Source organism: Penicillium bovifimosum (genome assembly GCF_028826915.1).
Source record: "Penicillium bovifimosum strain IBT 22155 chromosome Unknown utg000007l_segment0_segment0, whole genome shotgun sequence".
Lineage (NCBI taxonomy): Eukaryota > Fungi > Ascomycota > Eurotiomycetes > Eurotiales > Aspergillaceae > Penicillium > Penicillium bovifimosum.
The window spans coordinates 880,274-903,265 of NW_026622716.1; the positions used below are offsets into that span (position 1 = coordinate 880,274).

At 51.1% G+C, this 22,992-nt stretch overlaps 12 protein-coding genes across 12 annotated transcripts; 7 read left to right on the plus strand and 5 right to left on the minus strand.

The window, feature by feature from the left end:
- Nucleotides 1-1,067: 1,067 nt before the first annotated feature.
- Nucleotides 1,068-2,499, plus strand: N7515_009245 (uncharacterized protein; the record flags this gene model as incomplete). Its single annotated transcript, XM_056669989.1, has 3 exons — nucleotides 1,068-1,286; nucleotides 1,419-1,927; nucleotides 1,986-2,499. 3 exons carry the CDS (start codon nucleotides 1,068-1,070, stop codon nucleotides 2,497-2,499), a joined length of 1,242 nt encoding a protein of 413 aa, XP_056517788.1.
- A 617-nt stretch (nucleotides 2,500-3,116) lies between these two features.
- N7515_009246 (uncharacterized protein) lies at nucleotides 3,117-3,623 on the plus strand (the record flags this gene model as incomplete). The annotated part of the gene is made up of 1 exon (XM_056669990.1): nucleotides 3,117-3,623. The coding sequence occupies one exon, from the start codon at nucleotides 3,117-3,119 to the stop codon at nucleotides 3,621-3,623; it is 507 nt and encodes a 168-aa protein (XP_056517789.1).
- Nucleotides 3,624-4,254: 631 nt separating this feature from the next.
- N7515_009247 (uncharacterized protein) lies at nucleotides 4,255-5,294 on the plus strand (the record flags this gene model as incomplete). Its single annotated transcript, XM_056669991.1, is given in 3 exon segments — nucleotides 4,255-4,646; nucleotides 4,657-4,716; nucleotides 4,772-5,294. 3 exon segments carry the CDS (start codon nucleotides 4,255-4,257, stop codon nucleotides 5,292-5,294), a joined length of 975 nt encoding a protein of 324 aa, XP_056517790.1.
- Nucleotides 5,295-5,915: 621 nt separating this feature from the next.
- Nucleotides 5,916-6,843, plus strand: sdh2 (succinate dehydrogenase iron-sulfur protein subunit SDH2; the record flags this gene model as incomplete). Its single annotated transcript, XM_056669992.1, has 3 exons — nucleotides 5,916-6,258; nucleotides 6,321-6,472; nucleotides 6,523-6,843. 3 exons carry the CDS (start codon nucleotides 5,916-5,918, stop codon nucleotides 6,841-6,843), a joined length of 816 nt encoding a protein of 271 aa, XP_056517791.1.
- A 1,188-nt stretch (nucleotides 6,844-8,031) lies between these two features.
- N7515_009249 (cytochrome P450) lies at nucleotides 8,032-9,779 on the plus strand (the record flags this gene model as incomplete). The annotated part of the gene is made up of 5 exons (XM_056669993.1): nucleotides 8,032-8,236; nucleotides 8,298-9,166; nucleotides 9,217-9,327; nucleotides 9,386-9,552; nucleotides 9,605-9,779. 5 exons carry the CDS (start codon nucleotides 8,032-8,034, stop codon nucleotides 9,777-9,779), a joined length of 1,527 nt encoding a protein of 508 aa, XP_056517792.1.
- Nucleotides 9,780-10,952: 1,173 nt separating this feature from the next.
- N7515_009250 (uncharacterized protein) lies at nucleotides 10,953-11,654 on the plus strand (the record flags this gene model as incomplete). Its single annotated transcript, XM_056669994.1, has 1 exon — nucleotides 10,953-11,654. One exon carries the CDS (start codon nucleotides 10,953-10,955, stop codon nucleotides 11,652-11,654), a length of 702 nt encoding a protein of 233 aa, XP_056517793.1.
- Nucleotides 11,655-11,876: 222 nt separating this feature from the next.
- N7515_009251 (class II fructose-bisphosphate aldolase) lies at nucleotides 11,877-12,752 on the minus strand (the record flags this gene model as incomplete). The annotated part of the gene is made up of 1 exon (XM_056669995.1): nucleotides 11,877-12,752. The coding sequence occupies one exon, from the start codon at nucleotides 12,750-12,752 to the stop codon at nucleotides 11,877-11,879; it is 876 nt and encodes a 291-aa protein (XP_056517794.1).
- Nucleotides 12,753-13,762: 1,010 nt separating this feature from the next.
- Nucleotides 13,763-15,198, plus strand: N7515_009252 (Dehydrogenase multihelical; the record flags this gene model as incomplete). Its single annotated transcript, XM_056669996.1, has 3 exons — nucleotides 13,763-14,018; nucleotides 14,083-14,576; nucleotides 14,653-15,198. 3 exons carry the CDS (start codon nucleotides 13,763-13,765, stop codon nucleotides 15,196-15,198), a joined length of 1,296 nt encoding a protein of 431 aa, XP_056517795.1.
- Nucleotides 15,199-15,935: 737 nt separating this feature from the next.
- N7515_009253 (uncharacterized protein) lies at nucleotides 15,936-17,713 on the minus strand (the record flags this gene model as incomplete). The annotated part of the gene is made up of 3 exons (XM_056669997.1): nucleotides 15,936-16,791; nucleotides 16,842-17,176; nucleotides 17,225-17,713. 3 exons carry the CDS (start codon nucleotides 17,711-17,713, stop codon nucleotides 15,936-15,938), a joined length of 1,680 nt encoding a protein of 559 aa, XP_056517796.1.
- Nucleotides 17,714-18,731: 1,018 nt separating this feature from the next.
- On the minus strand, nucleotides 18,732-20,753 carry N7515_009254 (uncharacterized protein; the record flags this gene model as incomplete). Its single annotated transcript, XM_056669998.1, has 1 exon — nucleotides 18,732-20,753. One exon carries the CDS (start codon nucleotides 20,751-20,753, stop codon nucleotides 18,732-18,734), a length of 2,022 nt encoding a protein of 673 aa, XP_056517797.1.
- A 406-nt stretch (nucleotides 20,754-21,159) lies between these two features.
- N7515_009255 (uncharacterized protein) lies at nucleotides 21,160-21,846 on the minus strand (the record flags this gene model as incomplete). The annotated part of the gene is made up of 1 exon (XM_056669999.1): nucleotides 21,160-21,846. One exon carries the CDS (start codon nucleotides 21,844-21,846, stop codon nucleotides 21,160-21,162), a length of 687 nt encoding a protein of 228 aa, XP_056517798.1.
- A 245-nt stretch (nucleotides 21,847-22,091) lies between these two features.
- Nucleotides 22,092-22,685, minus strand: N7515_009256 (LITAF-like zinc ribbon domain-containing protein; the record flags this gene model as incomplete). Its single annotated transcript, XM_056670000.1, has 2 exons — nucleotides 22,092-22,257; nucleotides 22,336-22,685. 2 exons carry the CDS (start codon nucleotides 22,683-22,685, stop codon nucleotides 22,092-22,094), a joined length of 516 nt encoding a protein of 171 aa, XP_056517799.1.
- Nucleotides 22,686-22,992: the final 307 nt, after the last annotated feature.

Consider the following 22,992-nt stretch of genomic DNA (forward strand, 5'->3'; position numbering starts at 1 on the left):
TCGTGACATTTTTCACTTCTTTTGCCGTTACTGCTTGCCATAGCTGATATCTACAGCTTCCTCTCGAGCCGAAGCTTTCTCAGCGGCTGATTTGACAGTTCTTTCCACCGGTTCGTTCAAATGCTTGGCGCCGTTATCCTGGGACACGATGTTCGCGAGATACTACCTCAATCCACCTCGATATGAAAAAAAAATCACTCAATCTCGCACAGAATCCACGAGCTTTTACGGAGTAATATCAGCTACAAGACAACCCCAAGTCGAGACAAAAATCGGGCTCTCTGTCCAATTGCATTTGAGCTTTGGATCCGAAGTTTCTGCGGACCCATAGAAGACAAATTGTCGGAACCGACTTGTGCTCCGTCCGATCTCAAGAGCCGTGCCCACTAGGGAGTCTGTGATTGGTTTATCTCCCCACTGGGCTGAAGGTTCTGACACTAGCGAATCTCAGATCGGTTCTAGGTTTGTTCTTTGGGTTTGAGCATGACGCAGTTCCCAGCGTGCAATTGTCGATAGAGTGCAGGTGGAAAAGACAACCGCTTAGTGTAATTCGGCTACTTGCTGTCTTTGTGCCCACGTGGAAAGCAGATCGGAACACTCGGCTCTCAAACTTTCTCCTCTATTCCTGACTGATCTGCGCTATGTCATGTTTGACGTACTTTGCCTTGTTTAGGTATAAGCCTACCGGCAGCTCTAATTCAATAACGAATAGATCTTGAAGGATGGTGTTCAACCCTCCGGGTACCAGGAGCGTTCCATGTCTCTCCGTACAAGCCAAGCACAATAGTCGGAATCAAACCAATCCGATGCCCCACAGGCTCGATCGAAGGATTGCGATTTTGGTTCTGAGACTCGGTTTGAATTTTATGGAAAGTCTTGGCACAGGGCCCCGCTGCGCTTCCACATTCCTGAACGATGGTCCTGCCTTGCCTCGGAGGCGTTGAAAAGAATATCATAAGCCTTAATCCTTATGGCGTCAACGCTGCCGTTCTGTTCTGTTAACCTTCTGTAGTTATACACACAACTATACTACACCTGGTCATGTCCGCTCCTTTGAACACACTACGATGACCATTCCCTCCGATATCCTTGCAGCCTCTGCAGCAGGGAGAATCCCCAGCGATGTCTCGCTGGATTACCTAGCAGAGGACCGCGATCGGCCTGCTATCATTGGCATCATATTCATGATATGCTTCACAGGTCTCGTGATGATTGTACGATTATATGCCCGAGCATTCATTGTAAAAAGGATCGGCTTGGACGATGCATTAGCCATCGTGACGTTGGTAAGACCATTCATTTCACACCAGATCTACACCCTAAAACAGGGAACATCGAGCTGCTCTGCATCAACCAAACAGTTGCTTATGAGGTACTTGAGCAAATATGACAAAGCAGTAACTAATATTCCCTCCCAGCTGTTCTATATTACCTTCGCGGCCCTCTCCATTGTCCTAATCAACATGGGAAGCGGCCGACACATGGAATACATCCGATATGTACTTCCAATCGACACCGTCCGGGATACAGAGGTTTTCGATTTCGTAGCCCACATCCTCTATACAACCGCTCTTTTCCTCTGTCGTCTCTCCGGTCTGGCCTTTTACTACCGGCTCACGGCCCCCGCAACAAAACTCCGCATGAGCATCCTCATAGCGGCACCACTGCTATTCGCCGCTTACCTACCCCAACTCTTCCTCCTGATCTTCCACTGCCGACCAGTCACAGGCCTATGGCCCTACGAATGGCAAGTCGAGCCAAGGACCTACACATGTCTCACATGGGGACTAGTCTACTCGGTGAACTCAGGCGTGTCTCTAGCCTGCGACGTGGTGATGTTCACCATTCCCGCAGCTCTGATCAAGGGTCTGCAAATCTCAACAGAGAAGAAGATCAAGCTATCCTTCGTCATGTTCCCAGGTATCTTGTACGTGGAACCGTCACGCCTCCTCCCTTTGCAAAACAGCAGTCTAACAACCATCTAGCGTAATCGTTATCTCCGCCGTTCGCGTCTGGCTCGTAGCAGCCGGCCAATGGGCCGAAGACGGCAGCTGGGTCTACAACCCCATGATGTGTGTCGAGAACGCCGAAATCGCAGCAACGCTCATTGCGCTCTCCATCCCAGCCCTGAAACCCGTTTTCGGGAACGTCTTCTCGCATATAGCGGAGTATACGACTAATACGCGCTCGCACACCCGCTCTACCAAGTTGCACACCCGTGGACAACATTCGAAGACAACAAGCAGTGGTGTTGCTTCCGGGAACTGGGACAACAAGCGGCTTCTTCACTGGTCCAAAAATGGGAAGGATGAGTACGAGATGATGGCTTCTGAGGTTTCGGTTTCGCGAGATATTAGGGGTGGATCGAGTGGTAGTGCAAGGTCGAGTGAGGAGACGAGGGCGGTGGTTCCTGGTCCTGGGATCAGGGTTACGAATGAGGTTGCTATTAGTCGTGGACAGGTGGAGGAGGGGAGGGTTGAGAGGCCGGGTGATCCTTAGAGGGTTTGTGTCGTCTCTTCGTTGTACAGATAGATACCTAAACATAAACTAATCAGGTTTTTTTTTTCTTTGTTGTGTGTCCTGTATACGTGGTGTTGACTACGCCTTTTTTTCTTTTCTTTTTTCACTGCGCATCTCACTTGGTTATCCAAGGAGGCTTAGTTAAACCAACACCGAGGCTGATACGCTCTATCACTGCCATTGGCAGGACAGTCGTCTGGACAGCCTCACTGTCTATTCGTTTGTCGCCGTGGCTGTACATCCTTGGCTCTGAAACCGTTAAGTCAATTACTATAGACCAGGACTCAAGAGTTTTTCTGGATGAGAGCGATTCTCACGGTATCGATTTAGGAAGCGGCTCCCTTGAGTAAAAGCAAGGCGACTAACTACTCGCTTGCCGCTGTCTAACCGTCAAATGCCCATTCGCCGCGTTTCAATAATGAGTTTGATATAGCCACCAAAAAGGGGCCATGATATCAAGATGTCATCTATAAAGGCACTGTCAGTTCTGTCTCAACTCTCATGCACCACCACACACACTGAACCATCAATCCATCTGAGCTATAATCAAGCTCCCAGCTCCTCCAAATTTACAATCCAACACTATACTCACCCAAATGGCACCATCATCCTACCCCATGGACGACCTACCCGCAGGCCCAGCTCCCTCTCAGAGCCCACATGAAAACCAACCCCCAAACCCCCACAAAACCGACCTCAACACCCCCATAGCCGAACTATACTCCTGCTCCGGCCACCGGCACCCAGACTACCCACACACCCTGCGAGAATACTACCTCCTCACCTCCCAAAAGCTCGACAGCCTAGTCTACTTCTACCACCAAGTCCACCCGCCAACCGAGCAGACAGGACAGTACCCGGTGATGATCCGTCCGTGGATCGGGACAAGAGACGGGCTGCATCTCGATGTCGAGAGTAAGCGCGCCAGTTTCGGGACCTTTATCGGGTTCCCGGAGTACATTGTTGATCCTAAGTTTGGGAACCCGTTGAGGTATAATGCGCAGCTGGATGGGCCTGTTGGGGTTAATGCTGTGGGAGATGGGGAAGATGGGGGGTCTGTGAGGGAGAAGAAGGGGTTATTTTCGTGGCTTGGGTGTTGCTAGTGAAATTGTTTCGAGGTACTGGGGTTGATTTTGGGGGGGGGGGGGGGTAAGTAGTTAGCGCGCGCTTAATTTGGCAGGGTTTGGACGTAACCATATGATGGGTTTGTGACTCTCAGGTTCTCGCTGGGTAACTAGGTTGTTTTTGCTGCTTAGATCCATAGTGGTGGTTGTAGAACTGCAGTGAGATTGGGTAGGTTTGGCGTGGCCCCGGGTGGGTGACTGTTACACTGTATGTTATTAGGGCAGATGCAAGGTTGATTGAAGTATAGGTACATCTCGGCGTCTTCGCTAGTACTAGCTAGGTGCACAGGATAGTCACATGGCAAGGTTCGGACCGTTCGGGTGTAGCACAACGCGAGACTCTTCCTGTGGGCCTCGATTGGAACGATCTCATTTGCTCAAATGAACCTCATCCTCGAGCTGCTTATTTAACAACGCTTACGCTTACCAAGCTCAAACTTCGATACTTGAATACCTCGTTAACAAGGAATAAGTATCATCTGATGCTCATTTATATGCATAGAGAAACATCCTGTCTGGGAGTGCTTGAGAATATAATATCAACTTCAATATCTACCATCGGCTTGTGCTTTTGATCCGTAAGCTATCTACACCTCTACACCTCTACAGAATGACTCTTAAATACCTCATCACTGGAGCGACTGGCGGCCTCGGAGCAGGCGTCATTTCCTACCTTGCTGCCAATATCTCCGCCTCAGAATACGCAGCAGCCTCCTCAAGAGAGGAAAGCCACAAACAATTCGAAGACCGAGGGATCGCCTTTCGATTGGCAAACTATGACGACCCCCAGACGTTAGAGGCCGCATTCAAAGACGTCGAGAACCTCTTCTTCGTGAGCACGAACACCTTCGACGTCGAGAAGCGCCGCAAGCAACACCAGAACTTCGTAAATGCAGCGAAGACGATGAATGTGAAACACGCAAGTCATCCATCTCCATATGCAAATCACCCGAATCTGCAGCTAACCGGGGTCACAGGTCTGGTATACATCCCTCGCATTCGGTGGATATAGCTCCCACTCAAAAGCAGATGTCCAACAAGCTCATTTGATGACCGAAGAAATGCTGAGGCAGTAAGCCGACTCCCGACCACGGCGTCCCAATACAGCAATCACTAACACCAGCCAGGGCCGATATCAACTTCACATCCATTCGCGAGGGTATATATCTCGACGCCTTCCCGGTCTTCCTGGGCTGGTATCCCAGCACGAAAACCGTCTATCTTCCCTTCGACGGCCCGGTAGCCTTTACACTGCGATCGGAACTCGCCGAGGCGAACGCACGACTGATGATTCGCGGCGGGCATGATCGGGAGATTGTACTCCTCACCGCGCAGCAGACCATCACATTCTCCGAGATTGTAGATGTGATTAACGAGACGACTGGTCGAAACGTGCAGTTCAAGATCGTTTCGCCGGAGGAATTTGTGCGGTTAAAGTCGGCCGACGATGAGGGCGGGAAGTCGGAGGGTTTCTTCAAGGCACTGATTTCCTGGTATGAGTCTATTTCGAAGGGGGAGACGAGCACTATTGATCCGCTCATGGCGGACCTGCTCGGACGGCAACCTGTGCCTCCACGTGAGGCTATTCGGGCTCTTTTGGCGGAGAATCGGGATTATGAGTGGCATCAGAACTATGTGAATCGGGATTAGTTGTTAGTGGCGAGTATAATGAATTCATGAACATGGCACATGTTGACCGTGAGCGTGTTTCCGTGTTGCCGGTTCCAAGCTTGAAGGTTGACATGTGCCGTCCGCTCGGTGTTGTTTCGGCAACGCGAGCGGTAGTGGCGTTGACGCCTGAGGCAACCACATTTGTGGGTTTGACGGGGGATCATTGATCAATCGAGGTACTGAGGGGGATAGGAGTGTAAATTCTCGAGTCCTATGAAGCGTATAACATTTACACTCCCATTGACCAAGCAGACAATATAACTAAAACACATCGGAGCATAGTATCGGCAGAAGACAAAACCCCAAATTCTGCTGTTGACGCCGTGTCCGCCCGAGGCTTGCAAACGTCCTAATTCTGATTGGTCGGGTACTCGCTGATGTCAGCATCTACACACCCGACCCCGTCAAACCCGAGGTTACTAGGCGAAAGACTCCTTGGACTTCATTTTGTTGTTGGATCCTCTGGACTTGAACAGTGACTGGACGTGGAACTTCCACTTGAAATCTCTCCTCTCTCCTGTTCTCTTGATTGATATCGTCAACCTGATCTCTCAATTCTAATCTCTCCACCTGGTCCTTATTCACCTCCGATCGCCCGCCATGGCCTCCCTCCGCACCACTTCGCGATTGATCGCAGCATCGCGGCCGATGTTCCGGCCTGCCTTCGCTCGCACCTATGCGACCGTCGAGCCTACTCCCTCCAAGCAGCCCAAAATGAAGACCTTCAAGGTCTACCGCTGGAACCCGGATCAGCCTAGCGAGAAACCCACCATGCAATCCTACGAGCTCGACCTCAACAAGACCGGCCCTATGATGCTCGATGCGCTCATCCGCATCAAGAACGAACTGGACCCTACCCTGACTTTCCGTCGATCCTGCCGTGAGGGTATCTGTGGTTCTTGCGCCATGAACATCGACGGTGTTAACACTCTTGCCTGCTTGTGTATGTCTACAACGCGTTTTTTCTGCATCCGAAGGCATCCGATAGAAACTAATGCTGTATAGGCCGCATTCCTACCGAAACCAAGGCCGAGTCTCGCATCTACCCTCTGCCTCACACCTACGTCGTCAAGGACTTGGTCCCTGATTTGACCCACTTCTACAAGCAATACAAGTCCATCAAGCCATATCTCCAGCGCGATACTCCCACCGAAGACGTGAGTATTTTTCTTATACAGTCTCCCTAACAACGTCTAACATCTGCCAGGGTCTCGAATTCCGTCAATCTCCCGAGGACCGCAAGAAGCTCGACGGTCTCTACGAATGCATTCTCTGTGCCTGCTGCTCAACCTCCTGCCCCTCTTACTGGTGGAACAGCGAGGAGTACCTCGGACCCGCCATCCTGCTCCAGTCCTTCCGTTGGTTGGCCGATTCCCGTGACGAGAAGACCCTGGAGCGCAAGGCCGCTCTCGACAACAGCATGAGCGTCTACCGTTGCCACACCATTCTCAACTGCACGCGGACTTGCCCCAAGGGCCTGAACCCGGGCCGCGCCATTGCCGAGATCAAGAAGATGTTGGCCGTCTAGATTTGTGGATATAAAACGGAGTACTGCGGAATTTTCTTTTTTGTCCAACGTCTTTGCCTTTCCTCTGTGTCTCTATTTACTATTTTCCTTTTCTTTTTCCCCCTATTTCATGGATGTTTTCATAGGTGTAAATTGCGGACCTTTGTTTCTTACAGAAATGCATTGGTAGTCTATTCGGCTTCATGATTATAGCGCGACCTTTGGTATCTTTGTATCATATCATACACCATAAACATCTGATGTCGGTTCATATCCAAGAATATCTACAACATAGTTACATACTACTCTGTATCTAATACTCCGGATTTGCATATATCGCTGGAGGTCCGCTCCAGAATCCAGCTAAGCGAAAGTCCCAAGACACTTGTCCTTGTCGGGGCTAGACTTCCTCGGCTCGGCTATATGTTCAACCCCAAATACCCCGAAGTCCACCAAGTCCAGGGCAAGTCCGCTTATAAACCGTTCTAAGGACGAATCGATTACTCAGCTGGGCTGTTAGCACAGTTGGTAGTGCGCCCGCTTCGCATAACTGCGAGCGTGCGGGAGGTCCTGGTTTCGATTACCAGATAGTCCATTGTGTTTTTTTTTTCTCTCTCTTCTTCAGCCATGTATATTCCCTACTTCCCCTCTCGTCCACGTTGCCTGGTCCCTCTAGTTCGCTGCAGCTAAAAAGCACACTACCGCACGTCAACCAGGGGTTTCAATTGGGCCGGTGAAGTGGCGGAATTCGCACGAGGGGTATTATCAGCCATGCATGCTGTACCTCACCTCCACGATTCAAACCGAGCAGGGATTACGCAGGGATCATCGTCCATTGTTGACCGGGGGGTGTTTACTATGTTCGGACAAAGGATCGTATCCGGAACGCTAGCGTGGACTGTCATTCTGCAGCTGCATAAACCGGGATAATAACTGACGAATCGCAGTTGCCAGAACACCCCGTTAGCGGCGCGGACGTGCTGCCATTCTGGCATTATTGCATTTATAGTGAGAGGCTGATTCAATTAGGAAGGAGATAGTCCTATAACTTGAATCATTATGCAACTACCTCCCTCTAGAGTCTAGGGTGCGTTTCTCCTCTTTTCCTTGCAAAGAGAACAGAGAAAAAAAATATATAATGTCCCCGCCCCGGCTATAATACGGACTCAAGCGCCGTTCGTTCTCTAGTCTATGAATTGGTTTATCGTCATGGACTCCTCGTACGTGGCCTTCGTGGTGTTGGCGCTGCTGGGACTACTGGTCCTGCGCACTGTGTACCATCTGTACTTCCACCCACTGTCCAAGTTCCCCGGACCAAAATTCGCTGCCGCAACCTATCTCTACGAGTTCTACTATGATGTGATCAAGAGTGGCATGTATATATGGGAGATTGAGCGCATGCACGAGCAATATGGTGAGTACTCCGTATATAAAAGGCTATAACAAATCAAAATATACCCGCTAACTATAAACAGGCCCAATCGTACGCATCAACCCCCAAGAAATCCACATCAAAGACTCAACCTACTACGACGAAATCCACGCCAGCGCCTCCCGCAAACGCTCCAAAGACCCAACCTACGCCATCGCCTTCGGCGCCCCCAACTCCCTCGTAGGAACAATCACCCACGACCACCACCGCTTCCGCCGAAACCTGCTAAGCAGCTACTTCTCCAAACGTTCCGTCGTCTCCCTGGGCCCCCTAATCCACCAGAAAGTAGATAAGCTAATCACGCGCTTCGAGCAAGCCTTCGCCGCCGGCGATGTCCTGCACCTGCATCTCGACTTCGCCGCGCTAACCGCCGACGTCATTACAGACTACTGCTACGGCTGGAGCTACGGGTACCTGGACGGAGAGAAGGGGGCGGAAAGTAACGACCTCGTTGATGCTGTGAATGGGCTTATGGTGATGTGGCATGTTAATCGGTTTTTCCCGTTTCTGATTACTATTTTCCGGAATGCACCGCCTGCGCTGCTGAGGTGGTTGCAGCCGCAGATGGCGGATTTGTTTGATTTGAAGAGTCGGCTTAGACAACAGGCGAAGGATACGTTGCAGAAGCAGAGTTTGGAGAAGATTCAGAAGGAGGGGAGGGGGACTATCTTCGATGCGTTGACGGATTTGTCGGTGCCGGAGGAGGAGAGGACGCTTGATCGGTTGGAGGATGAGTCGGCCTTGTTGCTTGGGGCTGGGACGGAGACGACGGCTAGGGCTATTGCTATGGCGATGTTTTGGCTGATCAAGGAGAAGGAGGTTTTGGCGAAGTTGAGGGTGGAGTTGAAGAGTGTTTTGGAGAAGCCTTTGTCGAAGGCTTCGTGGGTGGATTTGGAGAAGCTGCCTTATTTGGTGGGTTCCGGTGATTTGATTTTGTGAGTATTTCTAATTGATTGATCCAGACCGGCGTCGTGAATGAGGGTCTGCGCCTTAGCCACGGCATGACAGCTCGATTGGCTCGTGTTTCGCCTACTGAGCTTATGGTATATCAGAACTGGGTTATTCCTGCAGGAGTAAGTGGATACTGGCTGGGTAGCAACGAACTTTCTTCAATTACTGACCATCTCGCAGACTCCTGTTAGTCAGTCAAACTACTTCGTCCACATGGATCCGACGGTCTTCCCAGAGCCAGAGAAATTCGACCCAGAGCGTTGGACCCGCGCCACGGAAAAGGGCGAGTACCTATCTCGGTATATTGTCTCGTTTACGAGAGGCAGCAGACAGTGTCTGGGGATGAAGTGAGTTGTCCATATATCACAATCTCCGGTTCACAAGGCTAACAATGTCCAGCCTTGCCTACGCAGAGGTCTATCTTGCTATTGCCCACATCGCTCGTCGCATTGACTTTGAACTGTATGAGACGACTACTGACAATATCTGCGTTTATCGGGATCTGGGAATTGGGTGTCCAAAGGAGGGTTTGTTTGGGGTTAGGGTTACGGTGAAAGGTCTTGTGGAGGAGTAAGCATGGGATTTCTCAGTATCAATTGAAGATGCCCGTGATACGTTACGTGGAATTCCACAACTATCTATATCCGACTCAGCCGCATTGAAGGTGCAGTCATAGGTTCTACCTCAAAGATCCACGTTTGGTAACTTGAACATCAGGCTGGCACATAAACCAAGGAAATGTTGGAACTGAAATGATGCTGTCTGGTGTGACCGAAACGCCTAAACATAAAGACCAAATGAAAGCTTACTATCAAGGGGCAGGATCATGCTCGATGCAACCTACCAGCACATATGATGACATCTCAAATCAAAGCGCACGTTGTATACGTAGATCAAATCCAACATGATATGATCTCGGATCTCGGGATTACTTCGCTGGAGAAAAATAGCTAATCTCCGTTCCCATTTAGCTAGCCTTGAAGGGAAGTAGGTCGGATACTCGCACATCGTGGATGTCACATTAGCTGGCTGCAAGGGGTAGTTAGGGTTGCCAGGGAGATTCATCCCGCGTGCCTGAGCACCCCCTCCACATTCATCAAGCACCCTTGTGATAATTAGAGGGCCATCAGATTGTTAGATTTGTCATTTGGGAGCTTTCTACGGAGTAACGGAAGACTCTATGTCATCGACCTCATCTGGAGCCCTAATCAGGTTTCTTCCATGATCATATGCCCTAAGTAAATTGAACAAACAGATGTTAAGAAGTGTTTAGTTCGGTAAAACAATCAGACGAATTGCTTGTAGTAGTACAATCCAGTTTTGACTCCCATGCACGAGGCCTACTAACTATATGTCCCCTCATCATTATCTCCGATATCATACTCCGTACAGGGACGGCCCCGAGTCTTGCGCGCTTTCACAGAGCATATTTGAAACAAGCTTCCTGGGCAGGTCTTGGGGCGATCATTCCTCAAACCCAACTCTCAAGCCCTTCCACCAGCCCTGCCATGAGCCTACTGCAATGTGAACGTCATACCCAGCCCAGCGATGTTGATCATCGACAATAAGAGCGCGAGGCATGGAGGACACGCGCGAGAATCACAACAAGTCCATCAGATACCCTAGATTCTACATAAATGCCCTAAAATCCCTACACCCCGATCGCGAGCCATTCCTTCATTTCTTCCTTCTTCCTCCGACCCTCTACACTCTCCTTCAATTCCCAACTAAAGGTCCATTCTTCATAATGCACGTCTCATACATCTCCCTGGCCTTCTTCGCCATCGGCGCCATTGCCGCCCCCGCCGCCCCCAAGCCCGGCAGCAACAGCTTCGGCGACATCACCGGCGGCTTCCCCTTCAACCCGACAGCCGCTAGCACCGTCGAGGAAAGCGACGAGGGATTCGACAACCCCTTCCCTGCTGCCATGGAGGCATTGGAGCAAGCCGAGGTCGCTAAGCAGCACTCCGCCCACACAACGGCGTCGACACCCACCCACACCACCATGGCTAAGCCCGATATGCCTAAGCCTCCCGCTGCACAGGCGACTACCGACCTCGGTGCTCTTCCGGCTATCCCTACTGTGCCCGTTGTGGATGCTGAGCCCACTCACATGCACAAGCCCACTCCCACTCACTCTGTCGAGATCGCGCCTATGCCTACTCACGCCCACGTTGCTCCTACCAGCTTCCCTGATCCTGTCGTCTCCCAGGCTCCTGTTCCTGTTGTTTCTAAGGCTCAGGCTCCTGCGGTGTCGCAGGCTCCTTCGCCCTCTTCTTCTCGCGCTCTCATTCCTTCCTCCAGGGCTTCCTCCTCCGCTGCTTCTTCCAGTGCCGCTGCTTCTCCTTCTGCTGCTGCCGCTGGTCCCATTGGCGGTCTTGTCGAGGGTCTTCCTCTTGTTGGAGGTCTTGTCGGCCGTCCCATTGCTGGCCTTGGTCTCCGTCGTTAAGCCAAAGTATATGCTCTCTGGTCTGCTCTACGTGCCCATGTTGGTCACTGTCACTCTTTTTTGTACCTCATTTCTGGCAATGGATCGGTGGCACTTTTGTTTCTCTGGCAATCATTTTCATATATCCACAGAATTTAATTCTTATACTTCACGGAAATAATAACATCTAACATAAGACGATCAGAACACTTCATTCACATTCACTTCCACATACAAACACCCCTAAGCCTTAGGATATCTCCCACTGGACCCCAACCGATCCATACACCCCTCAACAGCCTTCTGCATCGCATTAGTCGCCTCCTCCAGCAGCGTAGTCAACGGCACCTTCCCGGCCTTCTCCGCCTGCACCTTCACATACTCATTATTGAGCACCTTATTAATATTAATCTTGCTAACCCCACAATCAATACACTTCTGGAAAATCTCCTCAGTGAACGGATCAGCCCCATGCAGCACAAGCCTAACCTCCTTCCCGACAGCCTCATTAATCGACCTCAACCTCTCATACTCCAACTGAATGCCACGGGGCCCATACTCGCCATGAACATTCCCAAAAGCGGGCGCCAACCAATCAATGCCCGTATCGACAAACTCCCTACTCTCCTCCGGCGTCGTCAAAAGCCCCTCCAAATCCGCCGTATCCGCAACCCCATCCTCCCCGCCCTCAATGCGGCCCGGTTCCGCCTCAGTCGCTATCCCGCGCTCATTGCAGTATGCGACCAGCTCGCGCGTCAGGGCCAGGTTCTCGGCTTTCTCGTAGTGCGACATGTCGACCATGATGCTGTCGAAGCCGCCCAGGTCGGCCGCGTACCGGATTATCTCGGGCGTTTGCGCGTGGTCCATGTGCACGGATACCGGGACGCTGGCTTTGCGCGCGGCTTCGGCCGCCGCGTGGAGGAGCACGCCGTCCGCGTAGTGGATGGCCCACGGGAAGAGGAGGATCATCGCCGGCGAGCGTTTGGCTTCTGCGGCTCGGACGGTCGCTAGGATGCCTTCGACGTTGTAGCAGCACATGGCTGGCACGCCGTAGTGGTTTTCGAAGGCGTGGTCGAGGATGCGCAGGGCGCGGTTGTCTTTGAGGCTTTCTTTGGGCATTTTGTGTTTGGATGGAGGTGAGGGGATTGGAAAAGGGTTTGTATTTTTGGCTTTGGGAATCAGGAACGAGGATGGATATTTGTGTTATATACTCCGAGGGGTTGTGTTGATCGGGTCGCTTTGGGTCCGAGGCTGGGGGTCGGAGTTACTCCGGTTACGTCACTTGGTTATCGCGGGGCATCACGAGATGATTTGGGGCCTTGGCTGGGGTAACGTGGGGTTTATCTTGTGCAATTTGCCAGTGGGGTGGGATAGTGTGGGATAGTTGTCATCTGCTAGTGTCCACGGGTGTTTGTGTTTTGAAAGTCTGTCTTGTTGAGCCAGCATGCAAAATGAGTACATGGTTGGAGCAAATATCAACAAGGTACCTAGTCTAAGCAGGTCAAATGAGAGCGATTGCCGTTCTACTCTATAAGAAACGAAAAGACACTGACAATTGAATGCGAGCCACTTGGACAGGTCTGAGTCTTTTCAAGACTGGCAACATCCACCAGTTGGCAGTAACTGGATTCCATAAGCAGCATAGACGGGCGTGTTTACTACACATACTTAGGTTAAAGGTCAAATCTGCATGACATACACATTCCTTCTACTGCTGTACTCCGTAGTCCGTACACAAGATACCCAAAAAGAAAGCCAAGAGTAAATTCAGCCTAAACAAAGTCGGGAAAAATCCGTCCACTCCCCGGATTCCCATCACCCAACAACTCCACCAACGAGAACAGAGAAAACAATAAAACAATCTCGGCATTGATCTGTATTAACCGACCAGCCATAACCCCGGACAGCCCCTAACCCGTGGCAAAGCACCAAAACTCGGCCCGCAGCGACAGCCAAGGGCTTCCTCGGAGTTCTCCCGAATCCATTCCCCCCATATTCCCTCATAAAAACCCCCACGCCCAGTCTTGATAGATACAATTGATTTTACTGTGGCATATACAAAAGCGACGCTCCGCCCATATTATATCCCACTCAAGTTTCAACCGGTACACCCCCTCCAATACCTAGCAATGTCCAAACCGTCAATTGGCTTCGTCGGCCTCGGCGCCATGGGCTTCGGCATGGCCACAAACCTAGTCAAGCAAGGCTACCCCGTACACGGCTACGACGTCTTCCCCGCATCAGTCGAGCGCTTCAAAGCCGCAGGCGGTATCCCCGCCTCTTCACTCAAAGAGTCCGCCAAGGACAACGATTACTACGTCTGCATGGTCGCCTCCGCGCCGCAGGTGCAGAGCGTGCTCTTCGGTGACGAGGGTATTGTCGCAGGTAAGCCACACTTTCAACTTAGATACATTTTTGTCCTGAAAGGCTGAAACTAATACATATACAGCTCTCCCCCAAAACGCAACCCTCCTCCTCTGCTCCACCGTCCCAGCCTCCTACGCGCAATCCGTCTCCGCCGAGCTCGTTTCAGTCGGACGCGCAGATATCAACTTCATCGACGCCCCAGTCTCTGGCGGCGCAATCCGTGCCGCAGCAGGCACATTGTCCATCATGGCCGGAGCATCTGATTCCGCGCTCGAAAAGGGCCGCTTCCTGTTGCAGGAGATGTCGGATGCGAAGAAACTGTATCTTGTTCCCGGTGGTATTGGCGCGGGCAGTAATATGAAGATGGTGCACCAGGTTCTTGCTGGGATTCATATTCTGGGGGCTAGTGAGGCGCAAGGGCTTGCTGCGAAACTGGGACTTGATGCTGCTAAGACTGCGGAGATGATTAAGGGGAGTCGGGCTTGGTCTTGGATGCATGAGAATAGGTTGCAGAGGATGCTTGAGGAGGATTGGCATCCTGGTGCTAGTGCTTTGACTATTATTCTTAAGGATGTGGTGAGTTTTTGGAACTTTCTATCTCTGCTGATTCAATTGTCTGTGTTGGTATTGGTGCTAATTGGTTTTTGATTAGGGCATCATCACAACCTCCGCACGCCAAAGCCAATTCCCAACACCCCTCTGCTCAACTGCGGAACAGGTCTATCTCTCCGCTTTATTGCAGGGATACGGCGCAGTCGATGATTCATCTATGGTGCGACAGTACTTCGCCGAGCCCATTACGAAAGTCGCTTGCGCCATGTCTGCGGACGAGACTGCCGAAGCTACGCAGTTAGTGCTGGATATGATGGAAGTGACCAACCTCGTAGCAGCGGCTGAGGCTGTGTCCTTTGCGCGTTTCTTGAATGTCGATCTGAAGCAGTTCTATGAACTAGTCAGCGATGCTGCTGGCTCCAGTCGGCAGTTCATGACTAAGGGATTGGAGATGATTGAGGGTCGTGCTGAGGGTGAGAAACTTGAGGAGGCTGTTTCGCGTCTGGAGAAGGCCGTGCAGAAGGCAAGGGATTTGCATTGTCCGTTGAATCTGGGCAATGCTGCGTTGAGTGTGTTGTATATGGCTAAGAGGGCTGGATTGGGGGGTGAGGGGAGTGCTAGTGTGATTAAGGTTTTTGAAAAATAGGGGGGCGGTAGGGGCTGTGATGTGTTAACTTAGGGCTTTGCATTTTCAGTTGTTTTTACTTTTGTTATATTCTATATACCACTTTTTGATTCTTTCACTTGGTTCCAGCTGCGTCTTTTGATTTGTATGTATCAGCCGACTTAGGGCTGGTCTAGGTAGAAGCATGCAGCATGATATCGTCCGAAGTCAAAAGAATTGTCGCCCAGACTCGGCCGGAGGCCCGGAGGCAGCCCAATTTCCTGATCGGGCGAATGGAAGGCGCAGCAAACACTCAGGAGTCATGGTTGAGATAGCAATAGAGGCATAACAATACGAGACCCACTAGATCAGAGGTCTGCTGTCGGTGAAAGATCAGATTTTAGGTATCATAAGAGATGGTTGGCGTCCTTAGACACCTATCTGATAAAAGACATGATATATGCGGCCCGGGTCTGGTTCGAAGCATACAAGCATGGATAGGTAGTACGTTTTAAGTCACAAGAAAGGGAAGAAAAGAATATTTCGATAATATTATCAATAAGAAATAGACAGTATGTACTGCGTAGTATGTGGGTATCCAGAGAAATTATATCCAACCAAAAGAACCAAAAGGGACAAATATGTACAACCCTTCAACGAGAGCAAGGAGTACCCAGAAAGAAAAAGAAAGTTAGAAAGAGAGAATCCATAAACAACAGCCCGACTCATATCAAACGACTTGAACTCATTTCGCATGCACAAAGGCCAAATCCAAGAATCTAAACCTCAAGCTTGAGAGCTTCAAAGGAATCAACCGAAGTCCGACGATCCTTAATGAACTTAGGCCAAGTGTTCGTCAGCACAAGGTACTTAATACTAGCCTCGGCAGCATCAAAGACCGTAGCATTGAACTCCTCGGGGATATCACCCCAGTACTGCACGCGGTCCTTGATATCGCCCGCCATAGAAGCCTGCATCGTCTTCTCTGAGTCCGTAGAAGCAGGAGAAGGCAGATCGAAAGTAAACTTGTCAAAGGGACTAGTGGGATCGCATTCGCGCTCCTCGCCGTACAAAAGACGCGTAGGCTTCTCAAAGACTTCTTCCAGCTTGCGGAGATCCTGATGCGAGATGTTGACGGGGAATTCGGCTTGGCGGGTACTGATGAACTCGGCGTAGATGTGCAGGGCGCGATTGAAGTGCTGGCGGATGACGTCGCGGTTCTTCTTATCGGTTCGGGCTGCGGGGTCTTTCATTGCTGCGGGGAGGTGGGCGCGCCATTCGGCGACGCTGGTGAGGAAGACGATGTTTTCGCCGGAGAATTCGCGCAGGGCGGAGAATTCTTGCAGTGGGGCGGGGTTGCGCTCGAGGACGTGCTCGAGGGCGCCCATGGTGAGGATGCTGTCGCGGGAGTTGATGGTACTGCTGGAGGAGTTGGATTTCCAGCCGGACATGAGGGAGGCGACGACTGTTGCGTCGGAGTTGACGGATTTGGCTTCCGAGCCGGTGGATTTGACCTTTTGTTCCCAGCGGGCGATGGATTCGAGGGTTTCTTGACGGAGGGATTGGTGACGCATTACTTCCCAGCAGGGGAGGAAGACGGTGAAGATTTCAATGATCATGATGGAGAGGCAGATCCTATTGGGTGTTAGTGGTTGTGTTGAGCGGGTTGGGACTGTGGAACTCACCATTGAGGAGGCACCCAGACGGCATTGACTGGGGCCATGGCGGGGACATAGAGACCGATGAGCCACATGGGGGTAGCGTGGAGACTGGAAACCGCGCAGCCGATGGTCTGGACGCGCCAGCCGTGGGTGTCGTGGATCTTGCGGGACTTCCAGAGAACGATGGGGGCAACGATCCAGGACCAGAAGAACTGCGAGACTACACCGGGCCACCATTCCCATCCTGCACCCTGTTTTGCGAGTCTCTCTGCCGGGGTACCGGTGACTTCGGTGCCAGGAATACCCCATGAGTCGTGGTATTTGCGGGAGATCAACCACATGAGGATTGTGAGGAAGACCTGGAAAGTTAGCATGGAACAGAGAAAGAGAGTGTTAGAGAAACATACCTGAGCGAACATTGCAATAGCAACATAAATCAGAATCTTAGTAGTATATCTGAGTTGCTTGAAACGATTGAGCAACCCATCCTTCTGCTCCATAGGCGTAGACTCCACCAGACGGTGGCCATCCAGAGCAAATTTCCGCTGCTGTTTAGCGACATGTTGGAAACGAGTGTTAGAGCCATGGAAAAGGGCCATGCCACAGGGCAACAAAGTCCCCATAAGCCAATAGCCACAATCTCCCGGCAAGACAGGGCCGAGCATAGTTCCGAATTGGGTCGGCACCCAGTATAAATGAAGGACAACGATAGACGTTAATGACAGTGCGAGGCCTCTAATCCTCAAGGTGGGCATGTTGCGATGGACAATCAGATAGGCCATACCGGCCACGAGGGCAGATGTCCATACACAAGCCCATACAGCCCACCAGATAGTAACTGGGCCGAGATCGATTTGCGGCTTGGTCTCAGCCGTGTTACCGTATTCGGAACCCATGGTGGAAGAAGAGCAAAGAGTGCTTAAGGAATGTGTGTGAAGTTGGATAGCGCTTGGCTTCTTCCAAAGTGCCGGGTCGTGATCTTTTTAAGGGCCGTGGGAGTTGTAGCACATGCACGATGTGGGTGGATCCTCTTACCAGGTTTTCGGCGTCACGATGTTGTCGATCGTGGAAGGATCAGGGCTAGTACTCCGGAGAGGGCCAGCAAAGGCCAACACTGGCCAACAGAGGGCAGAGAGCCAGTTGCGTACTCCATTTACTCTGCTGGGACATTGCGTTGTGGGGCTCCGATCGCAGGCCGTCCCGTCGCAATGCCGTTGTGATGGGAAGTGGGGAAGTGAAAAGGACTCCAGTTACCTCCAGCACGGTATTTGTCAAGTGGGCAGGAAGTGTGATTGGCCAGAGATGATGTTTGGAGATTATAAGATCTCTTGGCAGGGCAAAGTTTGGGAGGTTTATTGAATCCACTGCACGAACTATCGATTTTAACGAACTTAGCTGGAGACAAAGGCGATCATTCCTGTATTTGTTGAATCACCTTGTTGAGCACAATTCCATTTCTATGTGACTGTGATGAGATCGAGATCTAACCTCGTGCAGTATGGTTGAATCAATGTTTGTCAGTAGTAGATTCAGGGGTAATTAGGGCACATTCTCTCAGTACCTCTAGGCATTTCTGCCTGTGTCTCTGTGAGACAGAAGAAATACAAATAACTGAGAGTTCCTTGGAAGAGATAAATACCTCAAAGCTTACAACTTATGAATAAGCTCATACATCCCTTCTAAAACGTCCCCAAATGTAGTTTAGCATCTAATTCCGAGACTATTGTTTCCATCCATGAACCCCTCAGAAAAGATCAGAAAAGATCAACATCTAAGACTCGATTCGGTCGATTCCCGATCCCACAATGTCGTCACAGAAATTCGCAGACCGATGAGAAGATAAAAAAAGTCCTAAAATTGAGTCAATGCACGAAATGTGCCGAAACTCAGACATAAAATAAGAAGTTAAAGAAGTTAAGAACCGAGAAATCCATCCGGCTTATCATCACTCCCAATACGCGCAGGTTCAAACAATCCCATCGCCTTAGCCTCTTCCTCTGAGCTCGCCCGCACATAACCCGAGTATTTGATATCGAACCCCGGCACAAGCAAAACACCCTGTAAACCCCTATTGACAACTTCCTCCTCCGACTTGGCGTACATGTAACCATAATACCGCACCGAGATCGACAACTCACCTGCAACCTCGGTCACGCAAACATCACAATCATCAGCATGTTCAACCTCCTTCAATCCCATCTGCATAGCCTCCAACTTACTACTCGCCTTTACAAACCCCCTATAAAACCCCTCCTCTCCCTCCCCCTCCCCCTCATGCCCCTCCTCTTCAACACAAAATCCCCTCCCCCCAACCTCCTCCCTAGAACCACTCATAACCCCCCGATAAACATGTCTCACCCTCTCAGGCAACACAAACCCACCTTCAACACAACACCCCCACGGATGTCGAATCTCCGATAATCCCATCCCCCGCGCCTGACCCTCATCATCCGCCCGTAAAAGCCCGTAAAATTCCCCCTTCCTTCCAGTCCGCCGAATATCCTCCAGCCAGCGTCTCCCGGCTTCGTACTCCGACGACGCGTGCATCAGTCCATAGAAGAGATGGAAGGGCGCGGGTCGGGACGCGCAGCACCCGCGCACGTGCACGGGATCTTGCAGGTCCATGCGTTTCGCGTCCGATGCCGAGAATGCCCGCATGTACCCTTCCCACGTGCCCGGGGTTGGGCCTGGGTGCATGCTGCGCAGGCCGCGGGTGTGCGCTTCGAAGGCGGTTGAGGCGGTTAGGGTGCCTATGTAGAGGTGCATGATGGGTTGGGGGAGGGCGTGGTTGCGTGTGGCGGTGCGGGAGGTGTTGGTGGTAGGGTTGGGATCGGTGTCGGACTCGGTGGCCCAGAGATGGGGGTCTTCTTCGATGCCTTGGTCGGCGTTGCGTTCTAGGCGTGAGATGCGGTCTTTTTGGAGGAGGGCTGCGTCGAGGTGGGTGGAGATGGCTGTTTGATGGGTTTGCTTTGTGTTGTTTTCTTCTATGCGCTTGCGGACGGTTGCTTCGATGCGTTGCTGGAGGAGGTCGATGTCGATTGGTGAGTTGGGTTCGTCGTCCTGGGTTTCTGTTTGATTGATAGAGGGTGAGTTGGGTTCTTCATTCTGGGTTTCTGTTTGGTCTATAGATGTGATCTTTGGGGTATCAAGGTAGTCATCTACGGCAGGAGGACACTCATCGATACCGAATGTCTCGCTGTTGTGCTTGTCAACGTCGGTATCCCTCTGAATCTCTTCTTCCAGCTCTCGCTGTCGAAGATACTCGTCAACCCGAAGCTTGATTATATGATATCTCATCAGCGCAGATCCACACAGCGAGCCACAGTCACTTGATTCACTGCAACTTCCACTCTGTGTCTCCGATGTCTCTTCAACGTCCGGCAGGTCAGTCTCCACAAGCTGACAGCCGCTAACGTCCGCATCAATAATTGAAGCAGAAACCGTCTCCGTCCAATCCACAATCCGAGCGGCAATCTCCTCCGACTTCGGATTCCTACGAGACAACTTCAAGATAGCACCGGCCTTTTCCTTCTCATCCACCAGGCGTTCACGGGTGTCCACCTTGGCATCATCCAAGAACACCTGAGTAGCGCAGTCAGCACGGCCTGTATCCCTACCATAGGAACCACTCACCATGCGCGCCTCAATCTCAATGAGATTGCCTGACACATCCAAGCCCTCGATCACCCGATAAGCTCTGGACACCTTGGGGAGGTTCTCGCGACGTAAACTCTCGGCCCAGTCGCTCTCGCATTGCACGCACATACTCGGCTGCGCGGAGAGGAGCAGGTCGTGGGAGGCATGTATGTTCGTACAAGCGGTGCTGCGCTCTGGACCGGCCAGACGGAGCTTGTTGGTGTATTCTTGGCAGCTGGTCATGCTCCAGTTGGAGATGTGGCCGCAGCTGGGGTAGTGATGGTAGGTGTGTTTGCACATTTTGAAGGAGTGGATTGGATGAGAGCGGGATGGGATCAATGAGGGAGTGCTCTGCTGTGTTATTCATCATGAGGATCATGGTTTATATAAGTTTGTCTAGATAGATTGGGGGATTCCTGTGTGAGAAGGTCGGAGTCGAAGGGGAACAATGAGGATAGTGAACAAAGATGGCCAAGGGAATTTGTCGGTCTCAGTTTGATACTCTTTGATCTGGACAAAGAGATTCACAAGAATACCCGACTAAACATTTGCAGAGAGAGAAGTAATGAAAGAAAAGAAGGGGAAAAAACATCTAAACATCCATTATATCCAAACCATCACAAACCCATTATATCCAACTCACACAATGTACACAATGTCTCATGCAATAGACACGACACGAAACGAAACAAACACTGAACTTCACCTAACCCTCCAAATCAACCAAATACCTAACCCCAGAATCAATTAACCACCAAGAAGCAATCTCATGCAACCACCTAACAACCCCTCTCTCCAATGGCATCTTCCTCCCCTCATCCGCCCTCTTCCACATAACAGTCTCACTACAAAACACCACATTCCCACCCTCCTCTCTGTAACTAATCCCCAATCTCCCCTGCACAAACTCCATCTTCTCCATCGCCATCTCAAACTCCACCCGATCCGCACTTCTCGACACAACACGATAAACACCACAGACCAAGTCGCCCACCTCGAAATCCGACGTTGCAAGATACTCTTTCTTGAAACTGCGCTTCTGTTCAGACGTTTTACTGGCCATGGCGAGAAGCAGTGCCTGTGGGAATCGCGAGAAGGCGGTCATGTTTCGTCGGACTAGGTTTGTGAAGAGGTGTGGGATGTCGGGGCTGGGGAGGGTGGAGAGTGGGATGCATTTTGAGGCTCGGTCGTAGAGGGTTATGAAGTCATTGCTATCATTGTTTGAGAGTTGGGGTGGGAGGGATTGGATGCTTGGTTTGACTGGGGCTTTGGTGAGGGGCCCGTGGTGGGAGATGTGGGTTATGCGTTTTGATAGGCGTGCGTGGAAGGTGTAGAGGTAGATTGCGGTGGAGGTGGTTATTATTGTTGTCGTTGTGAAGATTAGACGGAGCATTTTGGTTGTTTCCAAGGCTTAGGTTGGGAGGATGAGTTGTCTATGAGGTTCAAAGTTACTCTCTGATTTTTTGTGTCTTGGTCAAGTGATCATCTGCTGTCGGATACGAGGTCCATTCCGAGAGTGTCTTGGCCCTACATCTTATGATACCTTACTAGGGCCACTAGTATCATCGAAAAATAATATCTTCAGATTATTTCAATCAGATCAGCCATAAATAAGACGTAACATGTACACAGTAAAAATCACTTCTTCGGACCATTCTGGAAAACCTGCACCCGTCCACTATTATGCCAAGTCGCCAGCTTAGCACCACAATGTCCACAAGAATGCTCAACATCCTTCAACGACGACATCAAGTAAGGGATGCAGCCAAGACAACAGCAGAAACACAATACAGCGGCCCAACCACTATCAACCAGTCAGCGCCGACACCTAAAAGCAAAACCAAGATCAAGTACAAGATCAAGTATTCAAAGATTCACTCACTGTGTCGTCCCACCACTAACAGGCACCACCTTCGTCATCTCCCTCACCCCACATATAGGACAATCAACCGGTGTCGCCGCAGACTGCACAGCATGTAACGGCACCGCAGTAGCATACCCGCTCGGATGGGGCTGTGTCTGCGGCGCATAGAACTGCTGTGGTCCCGGTGGAGGCTGCTGGCCTGGGTATGTCTTTTCGCCTATCTGTGCTTCGTACTCTGGTGCTGGCTCTGGCTGGTGCGGGTATTGTTTTTCTGTATTGAGGGGGGCCATGGTTGCGGGTGGGTGGGATGGGTCGGTTGTGATGGCGTCTGGGTTGTGCGGGTACATTTCTGCGTGTGGGTTTTGCATTTTGCAGCTGGCTTATGGGGATGTTGGTTTGGGGAGATGTGAGGAGGTATTTATGTGTATGATGGAGGGAGGGCTGAGGAGGTTGATGGAGATCAATGGCAGAGCCGCAGGGCTTGAGATACGGATGCTATTAATATAAAAGTCGGTACGGGTACGGGGAGAGCGGTCAGTGGGATCGTCGCTAATGGATAGGCTGTGATTCTTGCACTGCCTGGGGTTTTATGTGGGGAGCATGCAGGTGAGACACTGCCCTGTTAGATGTTAGAGGTCAAGTTGTGACGTCTTGCTCTAAACCCTAAGAACTATG